The sequence below is a fragment of the Taudactylus pleione genome, unplaced genomic scaffold (assembly GCF_031769625.1).
Source record: "Taudactylus pleione unplaced genomic scaffold, aTauple2 ptg001314l, whole genome shotgun sequence".
Classification (NCBI taxonomy): domain Eukaryota; kingdom Metazoa; phylum Chordata; class Amphibia; order Anura; family Myobatrachidae; genus Taudactylus; species Taudactylus pleione.
The window spans coordinates 11,818,542-11,835,095 of NW_028285714.1; the positions used below are offsets into that span (position 1 = coordinate 11,818,542).

At 43.7% G+C, this 16,554-nt stretch overlaps 1 protein-coding gene across 1 annotated transcript in view; it reads right to left on the reverse strand.

Annotated features, from left to right (window-relative positions):
* Positions 1-5,987: 5,987 nt before the first annotated feature.
* Positions 5,988-16,554, reverse strand: part of LOC148443258 (mannose-binding protein A-like) — a 37,711-nt gene continuing 27,144 nt past the window's right edge. The window contains 1 exon segment of the mRNA XM_088463071.1: positions 5,988-6,364. Within this exon segment, the coding sequence (XP_088319197.1) occupies positions 5,988-6,364 (377 nt within the window).

The following is a 16,554-nucleotide window of genomic DNA, read 5'->3' on the forward strand; positions in this document are numbered from 1 at the left end:
CCCCCCCTGGGAGGTCACAATATCGTGGGAAATTGGAAGATTTTAAAACATGTCACCGAAGGCAACTCCACATGTTAGTCGCTGACTTTGGCTAAGAGGTCTCGCTCTGCCATGGTACTAGTGGAACGCATCACCAGTTCTGTGGATTTATACTTTGGAAATTCTGCAAGGACCTATACGCTATTCATTGCTGTGTGTTCTGTGATTAGCTTCTACTGTATGGGATCCTGGAATCAATTGTTTGGACCCAGGGACTATCACTGCTGTGTGATCTCTGATAGTTTCTACGTGTGGGGTCCTGGAAGCGATTGAGTGGACATACGCTATTCACTGCTGTGTGATCAGTGATAGTTTCTACTGTGGGGACTGAGGGTCTCTAGCTATTTTGTGGAATTGTTCTGGGACATTATACTCTACTGGGACTGCCTCTGTCTGGACTGCTACCTGTTTATTGCCCGTTCACTGGATTTACTGCTTGTCCTGGCATATTATCTATTTCTGTGTGCTGTGGAAAAATAAACCATCACGTTGGTTTCAGCTGCTCGGTGTCTGGGTGATTGAGAGAACCCCGTATCCTCACATTTGGCGGTAGCGACAGTGGGATCATTCAGACATCAATCAAGGAGCAGTGAAAGCGTGAAGTCACTCACAATAGAGAAGAGAGGATCAGGCCAACTGTGGTCGTCCGTCCTGTAAAAGGTAAAATGGTGCTAAGGAAAGAAAGTCAGTGCCTCAAGTCTCCCAGGGCAGTGAAGCTCGTGGATGGAGGTACATCGGTTTGTCGGCAGGCTAGGAAGCCGGATATATTATTTATTATAAGGATGCAGTACATATGGGCATACTGGAATGATGCTCGGAGGATGATTAGCGGGTGGAGAGTATCCAGCTTAACAGACAAATTGTGTTATCTGGGAGATGCTTTCATGCACTGCAGAAGTGAAGCAGTCACATGGAAGATGCTGGATGAACCAGAGTTTGAAGAATTCGCAGAGGAAGTGAAGGCTACAATGGCCCAAATGATACAAGGAAGCCACTGTACAAAGACAGAAGGGCAGGTGCAGGATAAGTGGTCCTCCTGGACAGACCCAGAGGAAAGATCCAAAATAGAACTACTGCAACCCGGCCAGACAACCGAGGGGGTTGCCCCAAAATTAACTGTTACCAGTGGAGCGGGGTCATTGTCAGGGGGGCCCCTAAGCCCTCTGGACGAAATGAGCATGGAGGAGTTGGTAGCAGAATGCCAGCTGCGGGGCATCCCTGGCCAATTCGGCACGCGCAGGGAAATCCTTCAGTGTATACTCCAGGACGAGGGGGACCCCACCAAAGCGTTCACTGATTATCGGACATTTATCCTCCATCTCGGCCCACGGATGAGTGTGGGGGAACAGCTGGAGTGTCTGGAGTCGTGCTTTGTTGTGGCAGAAGAAGAGGCCTCAGATCGTGGTCTCCTGGATACCCCAGGCTGGCGGGACCAGTGTTGCCGGGTGAATGCAGAAAGGCACCGCCTGCAACAGCTTTTCCCACTGCCAAAGGACACAGCTGCCCAGTGTACTATACTGGGAGAGGCTAGCGCCCAAGTGAAGGAAGCAGTGCCCATAATACAGGCACCCCAGGAGGAGTCGCACTACACCTTCCCTTTTGCTGAGGTGGAAGATGGAGACCTATTAACCAGCTGCCAGGGGATCTATGAGGACGGTGTCCGAGAGGAGATCACCAAGGTTGGGGGAGTATCATCTCACTTCCCAACCACAAGCATACCAGTCGCAGATGGCATCGTGGTCCAGGCGGTTCAGCATACTCAGCTGGGAGAGGCCCATCATGATGAACTGGCAATGGCAGACTCTTTTAGTTCATCGGGGGAGGCTGAGGAGAAAATGCCCTGTGTATGTCCTGCTATCCTAACTCCCCCTGAAGGATATGAAGGATTGTACCCGATCCCCTATTTGGAAACTGAGGAATTGCAGGCAAAATGTTGGTACGTACCCTGTGATTTAAATGGAACATGGGTAGCAAAGACTGTTAACCTTACATCAGATCATAAATCAGAAGAGGATTTGTTATCACCCTGTAATAACTCGAACAGTGGTGTGGACTGTAACTATGTGCCAGGGGATTTGCCTGCCCTTAGTAAGATTCCAGCAAATACAGACCAGGTGGATGTCAGGAGACAGCGCTCGCAACCCCTTCTCCCACCCCAGGGAGAAGGCACTGCACCACCCGGCCCCCTGCATCTCACAGAACACGAGGCATTTGTGGAGATAATTTTGGAGTGTTCAACGGTTAAAACCTGGTGTGGTACCCAACCAGTTATCCAGCCGACCGGGCTAGAAGAGGGAGGTACCAAGGAGGAGGACAGTCCAGAAGATGTTCCAGGTGAGACTCTGGCTTTTGAGGGGGGAGGGCTGGGACAGGACCAGCCTGTCCTGGTGGCTCCCCTGCAGCCACTAACTGCCTTGTTCCATATAGAAGGTTCATCCTGGGGCCCGAGCCGTGAGGAGCCCACATGTTGCACTGAAAGTTGTCAGCCCCCCAGTTGGTGTTTGGGGGAGGAAGGAATGGACACTGCCACAGAAGTGCCATGTAAAGAGACCCAATATTTGCCTGCCCCTGGGCAACCGTTACTTGTACAAGGTGGTGAGGGGGAAGGTACCCACTGCCCCTGTGTTCCAGAAGTGAGGGTGTTAGGATGCCCGATTAGTATGATTTGGGGAAAGGGGTGTGATAATGTGAAGGGGGAACACCGAACGTCTGACTTGGGGGAATTGCTAAATCCTCTGGTGGAAAAAGGGGACATGTTATATTGTAATTTTGTACATGCGGATTGTCTAACTAGGCTGCTTCTCACATCCTGGGTCTTATGTTACATTACTCTGTGGGACACTGGTGGCACACTCACCCACAAGATGCTTTACCCTGCACCCCACCTCGCCCAGTCAGTAGTGGTTCTGGATCCCCCCAGGGAACAAAGCCTAAAAAGTGGGAGAGGAATGTGAGGACATGAGATGTGTGTTACAAATGTACTGGCAGCATCTCAGTCCTTGCAGAGATCAATTTACTTTTTAGTCCTTTTGTGTCCCCCATCCGTCTCCTAGTGTATGTGTGATCATTCTCAGGACACACATTTCCATTAGCATGTCTATTATGTACTGTAATAATGTAAGTTATTGAAATGTTTAATACTGGATAAGCCTTGATGTTAGCCTGGTCCATATGTCTGTGTTAGAGCAAGGTGACACCTCCCAAAACAAAAGACCCTCTAAGTTAATTCCCACCTCCCCAGGGGACACTCAGGATTTACTCCTCCTTCCATTTGCCTGTTTTGTGCATCACGTGAACCTGGTAGACTGAACGGAACCATCCCAGCAGGTGTTCGTCAGGGAAGTAATACCCAGAGGAGGTAGGAGAAAGTGACAGCATAAGGGACTCGCACCAATCAGGAAACGGTGCAACCCCCCCTGGGAGGTCACAATATCGTGGGAAATTGGAAGATTTTAAAACATGTCACCGAAGGCAACTCCACATGTTAGTCGCTGACTTTGGCTAAGAGGTCTCGCTCTGCCATGGTACTAGTGGAACGCATCACCAGTTCTGTGGATTTATACTTTGGAAATTCTGCAAGGACCTATACGCTATTCATTGCTGTGTGTTCTGTGATTAGCTTCTACTGTATGGGATCCTGGAATCAATTGTTTGGACCCAGGGACTATCACTGCTGTGTGATCTCTGATAGTTTCTACGTGTAGGGTCCTGGAAGCGATTGAGTGGACATACGCTATTCACTGCTGTGTGATCAGTGATAGTTTCTACTGTGGGGACTGAGGGTCTCTAGCTATTTTGTGGAATTGTTCTGGGACATTATACTCTACTGGGACTGCCTCTGTCTGGACTGCTACCTGTTTATTGCCCGTTCACTGGATTTACTGCTTGTCCTGACATATTATCTATTTCTGTGTGCTGTGGAAAAATAAACCATCACGTTGGTTTCAGCTGCTCGGTGTCTGGGTGATTGAGAGAACCCCGTATCCTCACACTTAACATCACTAAACACAACTCTGGGTAAGAGCAAGGAGATAGTTTAAGGACAGCTCACTGAAGGCAAGATTTAAGAATTTAAGAAGAATAACCCCGTTGCATGACTTTCAAGCTCTTTATACATTGTAAATGTTTTTAAAATAGAAACCGTACATGAAGATTCCTATGATGGTAAAATAATACTGAGCTGAGCTAGCTAGTGCTAAGTATGAAGTAAAGTTAATTGCGTATTCAACAGTGCATCATGGTGCAGTGGATGTCATTATAATGCCACTAATAACTCTGATTCACTTTTAGGGAAACATCTGATCACTATACAGTATAACTTATTGGGACTGATTGGTGAACTAAGTGAGTTTTGAATACCAAAAAATTAAAATGTAATCAGCATTCACCAACTTCACTATTTTGTTCTACATATGCATGGATGCCTGCTAACCGAGAGAATAGTCTTTCCACCACCCCCTTTTCACACACACACACACACTCTTTTTGCACATTGTCCCCACAAATACATTTACCCAAATTACTTTGTATTTTCTAATACGTGTTAATAAGTTTGAAAAGAAAAGGAATAGTAGTGACTACCTGTCATTAGTGCCATACTGTGTAACTAGAATGTGAAAAATGTTTAGGGAAAGATAAAGTTATTGAAATTTAAGCATCTAAAGCCTCTTGTGTTCTAAATGACTCTTTACTATTTCAAAAATTATTTTCTAAATCACCATATTCACAATATCTTTTACAGGCTGTAGAATCTGTATCCGCATGACATTTTCTGGACTGTTACATTCATCTATATCAAGGACCAAAGTTATACATATTTTAGGAACATTCATGAGATAGCCGTTAGACCACCAGGGAAGATAAACAGCTTAAGGTCAATAAGAATGAAGTCAAAACTTAGGACCTCATTCAGTGTCGATTGCTTGCTGCAAGCGATCGTTCTGAATGAGGACGGCCACTTACTTTTTTAAGTGCTGCCTTCTGGTCGATCGCTAGGCTGTGATTTACCACCCACAGCTCTAGCGACCGACCAGGGTAATGGTCGCGATGGTCATCAATGATGTCAGTGGGGCTGCCCCCAAACGGCAAGTGTTCAGACTGGAACGCCTCCGTTTGGCCGGGCACGCCCCCGGCCCGCCCAGCAAACGGGGCGAGCTGTCACTCAACATCGACAGCTCGCCCTGTCTGCTACGAGACCCCTAGCGATGGAGTGCCCGTCACTAGCCGGGTCTCGCGCATGCGCACGACAGAGCCGGCTCCGTCGTGCGCATGCTCTGTGGGGACCATCGACCCAGTTGCGAGTGCATCAGCGCTTGCGACCGGGTCTGAATGAGATCCTTAGACCCAGTAAGGCATGTGTTTGCTTTTTGAACACCTGGGTATTAGGATTTGTCTAGACCTTAAAAAGTCTCAATTACTAAACACAATTGGAGGATTACCAATGCAAATGACTAAATAACCATGAAATGAAATTATACATTTGATTTTTACTTTAGTAACTTTCTGTTATTTTCAGAAGTTATTAAGTTTTTATGCATACAGGAGTTTTTATTACTTCCAGTTGATAAAGGCAGTAGTAGCAGTATGTAATACTGTATGTAAAAAGGCTTTGATTCGATTTTTATTTGGCTAAACTATATAAAATCCATGTGGAAATTTATAATGTGTACAATTCTAAATATCAGTAAACAATAAAGGTTATTTATGTGACCCCCTTGTATTCTGGAGAAAAATAGCAAGTTCAGTATAATTTGTGTTCTAGGGTTCTTAGATCAACAAAGTACAAAATGTGTTGAGGTTTTCTTTGTTATATACAGTATAACAAGAGTACAGCTTTTGGTGCAGCTATAGATGCAACTTAATGGAAATATAACATAACACCAATTACAGGAAAGAGTTTTGAACATTCAATTATGAACAGACTTTATTGGTTTTTCAATGTTTTGTTATTAGGAAAATTCACATATGTTCAATCGCTCCTGCTGACAATTTTCATCATTCCACTTTCCAGTAGGTTGCATTTCCACACAATCCTCTTCTCCCTGCTGATTAGGTTCCCCAGTATTCCAGTTTGAATATGTAATTACTTCTCCATTTTGGTACGTAAAAGTACCTTCTGTTGTTATGTCCGTAATTCCCAGGTATGCATATGCATTGTATTGCTGGGCAATATTGGCAATTGCTTTGTTCTCCTCAGCATTCCGTGGTGTAGCCATCTTAGTGCCAGCGAGTGAACATATTGCACTTGACGCATCATGTGTAACCATCTTTCCACTTGTAACAAATACTTTATCTCCAGAATTCTCTCCTCTAGAAAACACAAAGGCTGAAAAGAGATAGACAGAACACTGCTATTAAAAATACCATAAAACAGTACACTTTAATTAAAACAATACATTTTTAGTAACATAGATAGATTATGTCCATCCCAAATGTGTTACAGTCAGCCCTTGAATCATTGTCACTGACAACTCAAATATAAATATATAAACCCTGCACTCCTATATTATTTTTCTTTACTGGTGTAAAATAAAAAAAACTAAACTAATTAATTGAATAAGCTTCATAAAAATACCTATAATTATAAAAAGTGCATTTTTCTAAATAAATAAAATGGACTGTAACTTATATCTAATTTTACATGATATATTAACATAAGTACCTTGATGATAGAGATGTGTGGGTTTGGTTTTATTTGGTTTGACTCAGTTATGTTCAGATCTCATAAACTGCATCCTATTGGCTATTCAGCTCTCAAGTGTTTTGGATAGCCAATAAGATAAATCCAAACTTATCAAAACTTGTGCTAATTTGGTGAAAAGAACTAAATAAAACTGAACCTGCACATCTATACTTGATGAGAATTTTTTTTAGGACAAATTATGTTAAACTATATTTTTTATATAATTACTTATTTGGCTTGTGTGAAGTACTCATCAACAAAAATATACAGTTAAACATGGAAGCAGGGCCATAGCTAGGGTAATGCGGCCGGGGCCATCGCACAGTGCACCACAGGTCAGGGGGCGCTGTTTGGGCCTGTCACATTTTTGTTTATTATCATTCTTGCTTGTAGCTTCCTTTTATTTCATCCCCAGCATCTCCTGGCCTCTCCTATCTCTTCCCTGGCCCTTTCCCATGAAGCCATGGCCCTTTTTTGGGTGCATTATGTCCCTTTGCAGAATGAGGGGGGCGCCAATGCTCTTTCTGGCACAGGGCACCAGAAAGTCTAGTTACGGCTCTGCATGGAAGTACTACACACAATTCTAATTGCACTACATTTTTGGTTTCAATGCCTACAAAAGAGGCCTCAGTACCAAGGGCGATTGCTGGGGCACTTTTGCAGGAGCTTAAGTGACAGTTCAACTTGTTAATGCTTGATGGCACCACCAGAATGAAGTACCTTGGAGTTAGAGCCAGGGCTCACTAGGCAAGTTGGGGAACATTAGGGTTCATGGTCAGATAGGGAAAACAGCAGTTAAAATTAGGGGTGAGCGGGTTCGGTTTTACTCGGTTTTACTCGGATCTTTTTATTGGCTTTCGCCGAACATGTGTTTTGGATAGCGAATGAAATCGAGCCGAAATTGCGGTAAAGTGGCGAAAAGAACCGAGTAAAACCGAGTAAAACCGAACCCGCTCACCCCTAGTTAAAATACAACTGAATATTTATTAGATTTTATGGATGCAATACATTACAATACACCAATAATCACAACCAATGGTAAGTTAAACAATAACTAGGTTAATCATCACAACCCTTCCTTAAGTCAGATCTAACCCACACAATGGTCCTAAGAAGAGGCAGAACTCTACATGTTCTGTCTAATGCCAATCACACTCTTTCTCTCAAGAAGATGTCCCTGTATTTCCATTCAAATTCACATGTTGTATTTCTCATAGGCCAATACCTTATTATGATATATGCTATGAGTGGCTAATTCCTCAAGGGGGCTATAGGCGCAATCCCTTTGTTTGCTACAGTAGGTAGTCCATGTTGTGTAGGAGCACTAAATCTAGTGGAACAATAGGAACCAACCTATGTTAATGATGGGGAGTGAATATGGTGATGATGAGTCCCTCTTCATATTAACCTGTTCCATGCTTTCTACCTAAAATGCTGCTTCCAGCTGATTGGAAATTTCCAGCCTTATACCCATTCTCCCCCGAAAACCCGGGTCCTACCAGGGTTTTCAGACATGGTTTCAACCAAGGTCAGACCCCATTTACATTGTACCTTTGTTTGGGATATTCCCAGGTGAGCCCCATTCACACTGAACCTGGGTCTGCCCTGCTAAACTTGTGAGGTCATAAAAAGTGAGAGGTGACTGCTCCACAACCACCAATCAGCTCATTTTAGTCATTGCTCTGGTTGTATAACCTGGGTTGAGCTGTTTACACTGCACCATTACCCGAGCCCAACCTTGGTAGCTACCTGGGCTGGATCCTGGGTCACTTGACCCAGGTTATTTATCAGGGACCCTTTTCCACTGAGCTGCAACCCAGGCAGACCCAGCAATAACCCGCTAAATTGCAGTAGTGGAAAAGGGGTATTAGAAAGTAAGACATGTAACACATTAGAAATTTTGTGTGTGGTCATATGTTTCAGACTGAAGGCCACTGTATTAATTACTTGAAGAATTTGGAAGGGATCAATGAACTTAGAAGTAAGCTTCATAGTGAGTACTTCCAGCCATAGATGTCTGGTTGAAAGCCAGACCCTATAACCAAGTTTGAACAAGGGAATTTTTCTTCTCTTCTTATCAGAGAATAACTTGTATTATGCCAATGTTTTGGCCAGATTCCTTTTCAGCTTACTCCAAATGTTGATAAATTGTTTTACAGTGTCATAGATTGCCAGAAGGGGTACTGACTGACAGGAGGGCAGATCAGGTAATACTGGATGTAACCTGTTCTGGATGAAAAAGGGAGAATGTTCTAAGGCTTCAATAAAAAGCTTTTTATAGGCTAACTAAGTCCCAGTCATCCTGCTTGGCAGATCATCTCCTGATAAAGGATATTCTGAAATGCGTTGTGCTGATGACCTACTTTGACTTGGATTGTCTTAGGATTCACTAGTATTCCTGTTTGGGCTCCCCAATTAACGTGTTGTGGTGTTGCCGAGCTATAAGCCCGGGACCACTTTTTTTCTAATTCCTACAAGGGATCTTGTGGACATCCATATCCAGTATCAGTATCATGTTTTATGCATTGTGTGTATTGTAAGGAATTTAATAAATGTGTGTTTATATTTTTGCATATTGTTGCTAAGAACACATTTGTCATTTTTTCCTTATTGATTTTTTGCATTCATCGTCAGACCCAGCGCCTTTGCTCATACGCTTAATTTATGCTTATGGCAGATACATAAACTCTGATAAACTTTTCCAGATCCTGGTTCACTATTTTGATTTGTTCATTGCTCTGTGGGTGAGAGGTTAAAGAGAACCTCAAGTTACCATTAAACATTAACAAAGTGCTATCCAGATAATAGAAGTAAACTTCAGCCCTCAGTTAGAGATGATTTACTTGAGAAACCAGTGTAACCAAAAGTCTCCTTAATAAATCTAGCAGCAAGCTTCAGAGCTGAAGGTAGACTTTAAGGGAAAAAAATGGGCTGCCTTGGAACCCCTGTCCACCACTACCCAGATTGTTATTCTTGACAGGAAAATAACTCTGTAATAAAGAGATATGGGTCCATGGAAGGTCTGTAGTTGGTAGGTGATGCAATGGGCCTGTCAGGATGCGGCCTGGGATTGGTGGCTGCTCACCTCTGCACCGGCGTCCTTGGGCTTAGATGTTCAGTCATTTGGAGTGGAGGTGAGTGGTGACTGAGTATTCTCCCTAGGGTCTACTAGTGCTTCTGTGCATGCATCCTGATTTCCTGGGTGCAGCCATGTTGGTCCATATCACTTGACTAGTCTCTCCCAATGGTAGTCCTGTGGTCACTCAGCTAATCCTCTCACCCAAATGACCAGCTACCCAGGGGTATTTAAGTCTGACTCCAGGAACAGAAAACTGCTGTTCAACTTTGCTGTTCCAGTGACTTGTGATACTCACCAAGTGTTGCTCTGTGCTATTTCCTTTGGAGTGTTGCTTCAGCCTACTCACAGTTCTCCAGTATTTCTTGTATTAGCTCCCATGCTAATGCTCAGTCTGAGACTTTAGTTCTCTCTCAGAAGTCCAGTGTTTTATGTTGTTTTTCATGTGGGCCTTGTAGTGTGCTGCTAGCTTTCCTGCAGCTTCCCTGTGTTACTAAGGTGTCAGGTTTCCTGCTGTTTTCTAGTTAGCTCTCAGCTGGATCTATAGCAACACCAGTACATGCCTGTGTCCACTTTTCTCTGTGTCTCTCTGTGCAAATCAGCACCTGAATCTGTTGCAGTTCCCAGTACATTTCCCTGTGTTTTCAAGCAAGCCCACGACTAGGATCTCTACATTCTCAAGTTCATCACCAGTATTTAAGTATTCCGTTCATCACCAGTGTTCAAGCATTCCATTCATCACCAGTGTTCAAGCATTCCATTCATCACCAGTGTTCAAACTTTCCATTCATCACCAGTGTTCAAGCATTCCATTCATCACCAGTGTTCAAGCATTCCATTCATCACCAGTGTTCAAGCATTCAGTGCATATTCAGTGTTCAATTCATTGCCTGTATTCTGTTCATCTCTTGTGTACTAATTACAGTGTCATACTTGTTTCCTAATTTCTACCAGGTACCTAGTCAGAGAGCTGTGACCTGCTCACTTGGTGTGGCAAAACCCAAATCCCAATTGGAGGGGTCACTGGTAAAGACGACCAAGTGGGCTAGAGTCCGCACCTCTGGCTAGGTTTCACCAACACCTGGAACTCTTGCACTGGATCGTGACAGGACCAAAAGCAATTTGAGGCACTTTGTGCTGAGCACAGGTAGGAGAGGCTGCCTTGAACTCCTTTACATCCTGATGTACAGATGTCTACCAGTAACTTCTGAGAATAAAGTCTAGAGTTATTTTCATTCCTGCATGACAGGTGAAGCAGGATGCATGTGCCTATTGAAGCAAATTGGAATGTAATTATGTAGATACAAATGATTTTCCAAAAGGGATGTACACGCTGCTAGTTACAGAAATAAAAAAGGCTTTATTCTGTATTGACTTGTCCTCGCAAGGCTCTTTATCCTCTGTGGTAGAGAATGTGCAAGACAATGCACCAGCCATGATATTTTTGTTTCCTGGGTGGTAAGGGGTGACCAGGTTAAAATGAAAAGAACAATGACCACCTGGCCTGGCCAAATTCAAACAATGGGTTGTTTGGAGGTACAAAAACTTTTTATGGTCTCTTGGAATCTTTGTCCCTCCAACAGGTGACACCATTCCTGCAAGGCCAGTTTGATTGCTAACAGCTCCTTGTCCCCCACAGCAAAGTTCTCCTTGGGAGATGAGAACTGGTGGGAAAATAAGCCACAGGAGTTCAACTTTCCCAATGTTTATTATTGTGAGAGAACTACCCCTATTCAAGCTATAGAGGCATGAACTTCCAGAACAAAAGGCTGATCAGGATTACTAAAGGTGGCCTAAGGATGGATGCTGAAGTGAAGCACTGTTTCAGATGAGAGAATGCCTCAGCTTTGGACGGCCAAACCCTGGTATTTAGGCCCTTCCTGGTTAACGCAGTAATGTGTGCCTGTTCAGGATCTGCAGCTTCCAGCTTGAAACAATGCATTAATTACTGCCTGTCTGTGTGCAGTGAGGTGCATGCTGATTGATTCTCCTGTTCACAGCACAGCTGCACACTGGTCTATTATTAAGAGAGACTTGCTCTGGTTTGGCCTTGTTCCTGTTAAAATCCAGCCAGCCCTGCAATCCATGCCGGTGATGAAAGTTTTTTCGTACTTCCGGTTCCTGTCTCCTGCATGTCAGTCATGTTCCTGGGTCAGTCTAGCTGTATTTTGTGTGTGCCGTTTACTCTATCCAGGCGGCTCCACCTACATCCCATTGACATGTGCTGCTTGTACCATCTGGGCAGCATGGAGCACTTCCTATCCCAGAAGTGTCTGTCACCATTCGGTGGCCAGTGTCATCCCGGCGGCACTGGTAGCAGCTCTGAATTCCAGGTGTGCAACCTCGCACACCATTGCCAGTGTCATCCTGGCAGCACTGGTAGCAGCTCTGCATTCCAGGTGCACAACTTAGCACACCGTCGCCAGAGTCATCCCGGCGGCATTGGTAGCAACTCTGCATTCCAGGTGTGCAAATTAGCACACCATTGCCAGTGTCATCTTGGTGTCACTGGTAGCAGCCCCTCGTTCTTGCTGAATTCCTCACCTGAGTGTCATCTGCCCAAAGGCTGCTTCACACCTTTAGTCCCTTGGTCACGACTATAAAGGCCACAACCAGCCCTCAAGGCTGTCATCTGTTGGCTCTACATTTATACCATTGATTCACTTCAGGAATCATAACAGTGCCACTACAGACAAGTAATTCCTGATGAACTGTATATTGAAGTTGCAGAACTCCAGGAAATGCTGAATTGCTGTTAATCTAGTAGGACGGGCGCCAATTGGCAATGGTGGAAAACTACTTTGGGTCCATCTGTAGACTGGAACCCCACATGATGTACTGCAAGAATGTCCTGCTGATTAAAAAATACTCCAATTTACTGTACAATATAGCTGGTTAGCTTGAAAACGAGTCAGGATTTCATGCAGATATTTGCAGTGGGAACACCATGCAGACAAACCACAACATATTTATATCAGAGATTTTGAAACATGCTGTTATTGTATGTATTTTGGAAAAATAACTGGTACATTACTTAACCAAATGGCATGACTATATACTCATCATATCTGTCATGAATGTTAAAGGCAGTCTTCCATTAGTCTCCTGACCTGATTCTTAATTGTAGGCCCCACATAGAGCTAATTTAAAAAAATTGCAACCATTTTAATCCCATATAAAAATCTCAGGTATCAGGTATTGATTTTTAATGGTGAGGCATTCATGCAACAGGAAATCAATACAGGGTCTAAGATCCCTGTCCTTTTTATTAACAAAATAAATAGGACAACTCCCACTGGTGACTTTGACTCCCTGATGAACCATTAAGAGTCGACTTGAGAGATGGTGACACTTTGGATGAACCAATGTGGTAGAATACTTGCTGACAAATACCCAAAGACAAATACCCAAAGCAATAAGGTCCCAAAGACAGCATTTGGGGTGTACTCCAATCTAGAATTGGAGCATGTAGGCAAAGCCATGGAAGACACCAAATATTTGGACTCTCAGCCGATGGAAGCATGTAAAAAGAGAACACCAACCTGCATGGTCTATTCCCATTGTTGAGCTCTCTCCATATAGTGAATATCCACTGTAAAGAACACTGTAAATAATGCATTCAACAATTATGGCATTTCCCTGCCAGCTTGTCCTTGAATAACCGATAACCTCCATCAGAAGGTGGAAACCTGTGCTTTCAATTAAGGATGCAAGAGTTCTGACGATTATTGCATAGTGGCCTACTCCCTGTTTAAGATGCAGAATGTTGAAAGCTGCAATTGTCACCCATGTGGACTCATCAAAAACATTAAAGACATCGAAGAAGTTTCCACAATTGTGCATGATAGGATCATTACTTTTCTATTGGGAGGAGGACCATGGATGTGAAATTAGCAGCTTCAATCTCAAATTGTATTGAGCGCTGGTTCAGGGAACACCGACAACTTTTGAAGTTCCCATCAAACTTCCAGGGGTTAGGAATTCCACAGTTGAGATAAAGCTCATGTGACTTGTACAGGCGCTACAGGAGGTGGCACAGGCAGCACCAATAGTGGCTGAATAGCATCAATCAGCTGCACATGAGTCTGCAGACATTACACTATTTGGGTGTCTAGTCGTGTTTTTGTTTCTCTACTCTAGTAAGCAGGTGTTCCTGATGTTCCTTTGTTGAAAGATTACCAGCGGCATCCATTTTTTGGGCCAGAGTATACTTTCACAACTCTGGGTGGAAAGTGTGGATGCTGAACTCACAGTTGGAGTTGGCGTATACTCAGAACTAAGGTGCAGAGTCTAACATATCAGTAGCATTCACCAGGGACTATACAAGGGAATTTGGATTTTGCTGCACCCCATATGCAGGTCACAGCCTTCAGTCTGGGTTCTAATGTATGGGCTGCTGGTAGAAAGGAACGGAGATTGACAAAGACTACAACATAGAAAAAAGGAGAGAGAGACCAGATGCACCATACAACCATTAATAATTATACATCATATACAAAGTTTTTGGCATACATTTGGCCAAAGTTATGAGCTTACCCACCAATGTCAAGGTAACCTCATCAGTTAAGTCCCTAACACTATGGGGGTTCATTTCTGGGGCATGAGGCACCCACAAACCAACCCAGCCAAACCACCCCAGGGCACCAGGTAAGGTAAGTGAAAGTGGCTGCTTTGTGTTGAAAGTGTTAGAAACATGAAAAATAAATGTGAAAATGTAACATATATAGAAATCAAACAGAGTGATATAAAGTGTTAAAAATAAGTATTAAGTGTTGATGCCCCAAAGAGGTCCAGCCAGAGCAGTTCAAGGGGCCCCATGTCCCAAAATTCACCCCATAACTGACTTGCTATATAGTTCTGAATGCATATAGGTCTTACATGTGGCTTTGCTATACAGACAGTGCAGTCATTAAATGCTAGGTCCCTAATTCAGGGTCGTAACTAGGGTAGTGCGACCAGTGCTGTGGCACATGGCACCGCAGAGCAGGGGGTGCTGTTTGGGCCTGTCAATTTTCTATTTATTATCATTCTCGCTTGTAGCTTCCTCTTCTTTTATCCCCAGCATCTCCTGGCTGCCCCTATCTCTTCCATGGCACAGGGCACCAAAAAGTCTAGTTATGGCTCTGCCCTAATTAAACACATCAGAGGCAGGTGGGCAGGGAGAGAGTCCAGATTGACGGAGTCTGGGCCTTCACCTGTGTATACATATGCATAATACATTAAATATTTTAAATATTTTAGGGGAAGGGGGCCTGGACTGCCTCCCTTGTTTATAATGTATAATTATTAATGGTTGCATGGTGCATCTGGCCTTTTTTTTTAAGTCTCATCTAGGTAGCACATCCCATTACAAAGAGCTAAAAACAGACAAAGACTAGTCTTTGTATATAGTCATGTGGAATGTTCTGGAGTGTAGTTGTCAGGAAAAGATCAGAACCATTCAGGCAATGTGGTACCAGGGAGCTAGCAGAATCAGGTCAAATGAATAGCTATGTCAATACCAGCAATCACTAGGAGCAATAACAGGGGTTAAGCTGATTCAGGTCAAATAGAATATCCAAGGTAAGAACCAGGAATAACTAATAACTAGTACAAGGAGTTCACTGGGAACAAACACTGAAGCTAGGTTTGTAGCCTAACACTCTGGCACTGAATAGTGCTACGTATATTGGGAGGGGTTCAAATTTGGTGCTAGCGTGACATCACACTTTTGGTGCATTTTTCGCTTTGAATTTTATACAGAGTGCAGCACACATCCCTATGAAAGCTGTGGCCACTCTATAACAGCCGTCGTGAGCAGCAAGAAGAAGCAAACAGGCAGGGGTGGTCGGCTGGACAAATGGACATTGCTGCAGCTGGTGCTGGCAGACACCTGCCCACAGGTGCTGAAGCCCCAGCATACTAGATCCACTTGACCATGGCATGCTGTGACATATGGCAATCTGGGTATAGAAAGTAAGTTAGCTTGTTTTTTTTAATTTTATCTCATCATTATCTACAAAAAGTTGGGTCAAGATTAAAGGAAGTAAAATTATAATGTACACATTTAAGTCTTTAAAATAATGTTAATCTTATTTGCTTCCAATAGTCAATTTGCAATGTAGCAGAGTACACACACTATCTATATATATATATATATATATATATATAGAGAGAGAGAGAGAGAGAGAGAGAGAGAGAGAGAGAGAGAGAGAGAGAGAGTAAATAGTAGTACCCTAAATACTGCATGGGCTTATGATTCCTCCCATTTTCATAATCTGAATTCAGGGTAAATACAGGTATAATTGCAAAACCACAGAAAAATGAGATGTTATTATATTTTCCTAAAGTACAAGGCAATATTTAGTGATCAGTGTGAGGCCTTCCTTATTTGAAGCTGTGGTAAATTTAATTATTTTGTGGAGTTATTAGTCTTTTTGTGTCATCTTTATGCTGCTGGTCAATTGGGAGCTGAGCTGGAAGGAGGATTAGGATTGAAATGCCGGCAGCTGTTTATCCACCGGTTCAAATCCTGACAGAGGCAGGTAAGTACCCTAGCTTCCCCTGCCCCCCCCTAACCCTCCCTTAGTGGTGCCTGACCATAACTCCCCCCCAAGTGTCTAACCCTCACCCCCCAAAAAACCTAACCCTAACCCTGCTAGACTCCCTAATCCTAACCCTCCCCCTCCCCGCGGCTAACGCTAAGGGAGCTCCAGACTTACCTTCATTCGGGCTGGCATCCTCGGCGTTCCAGCATCAGGATTTTGATAGGTGTCGG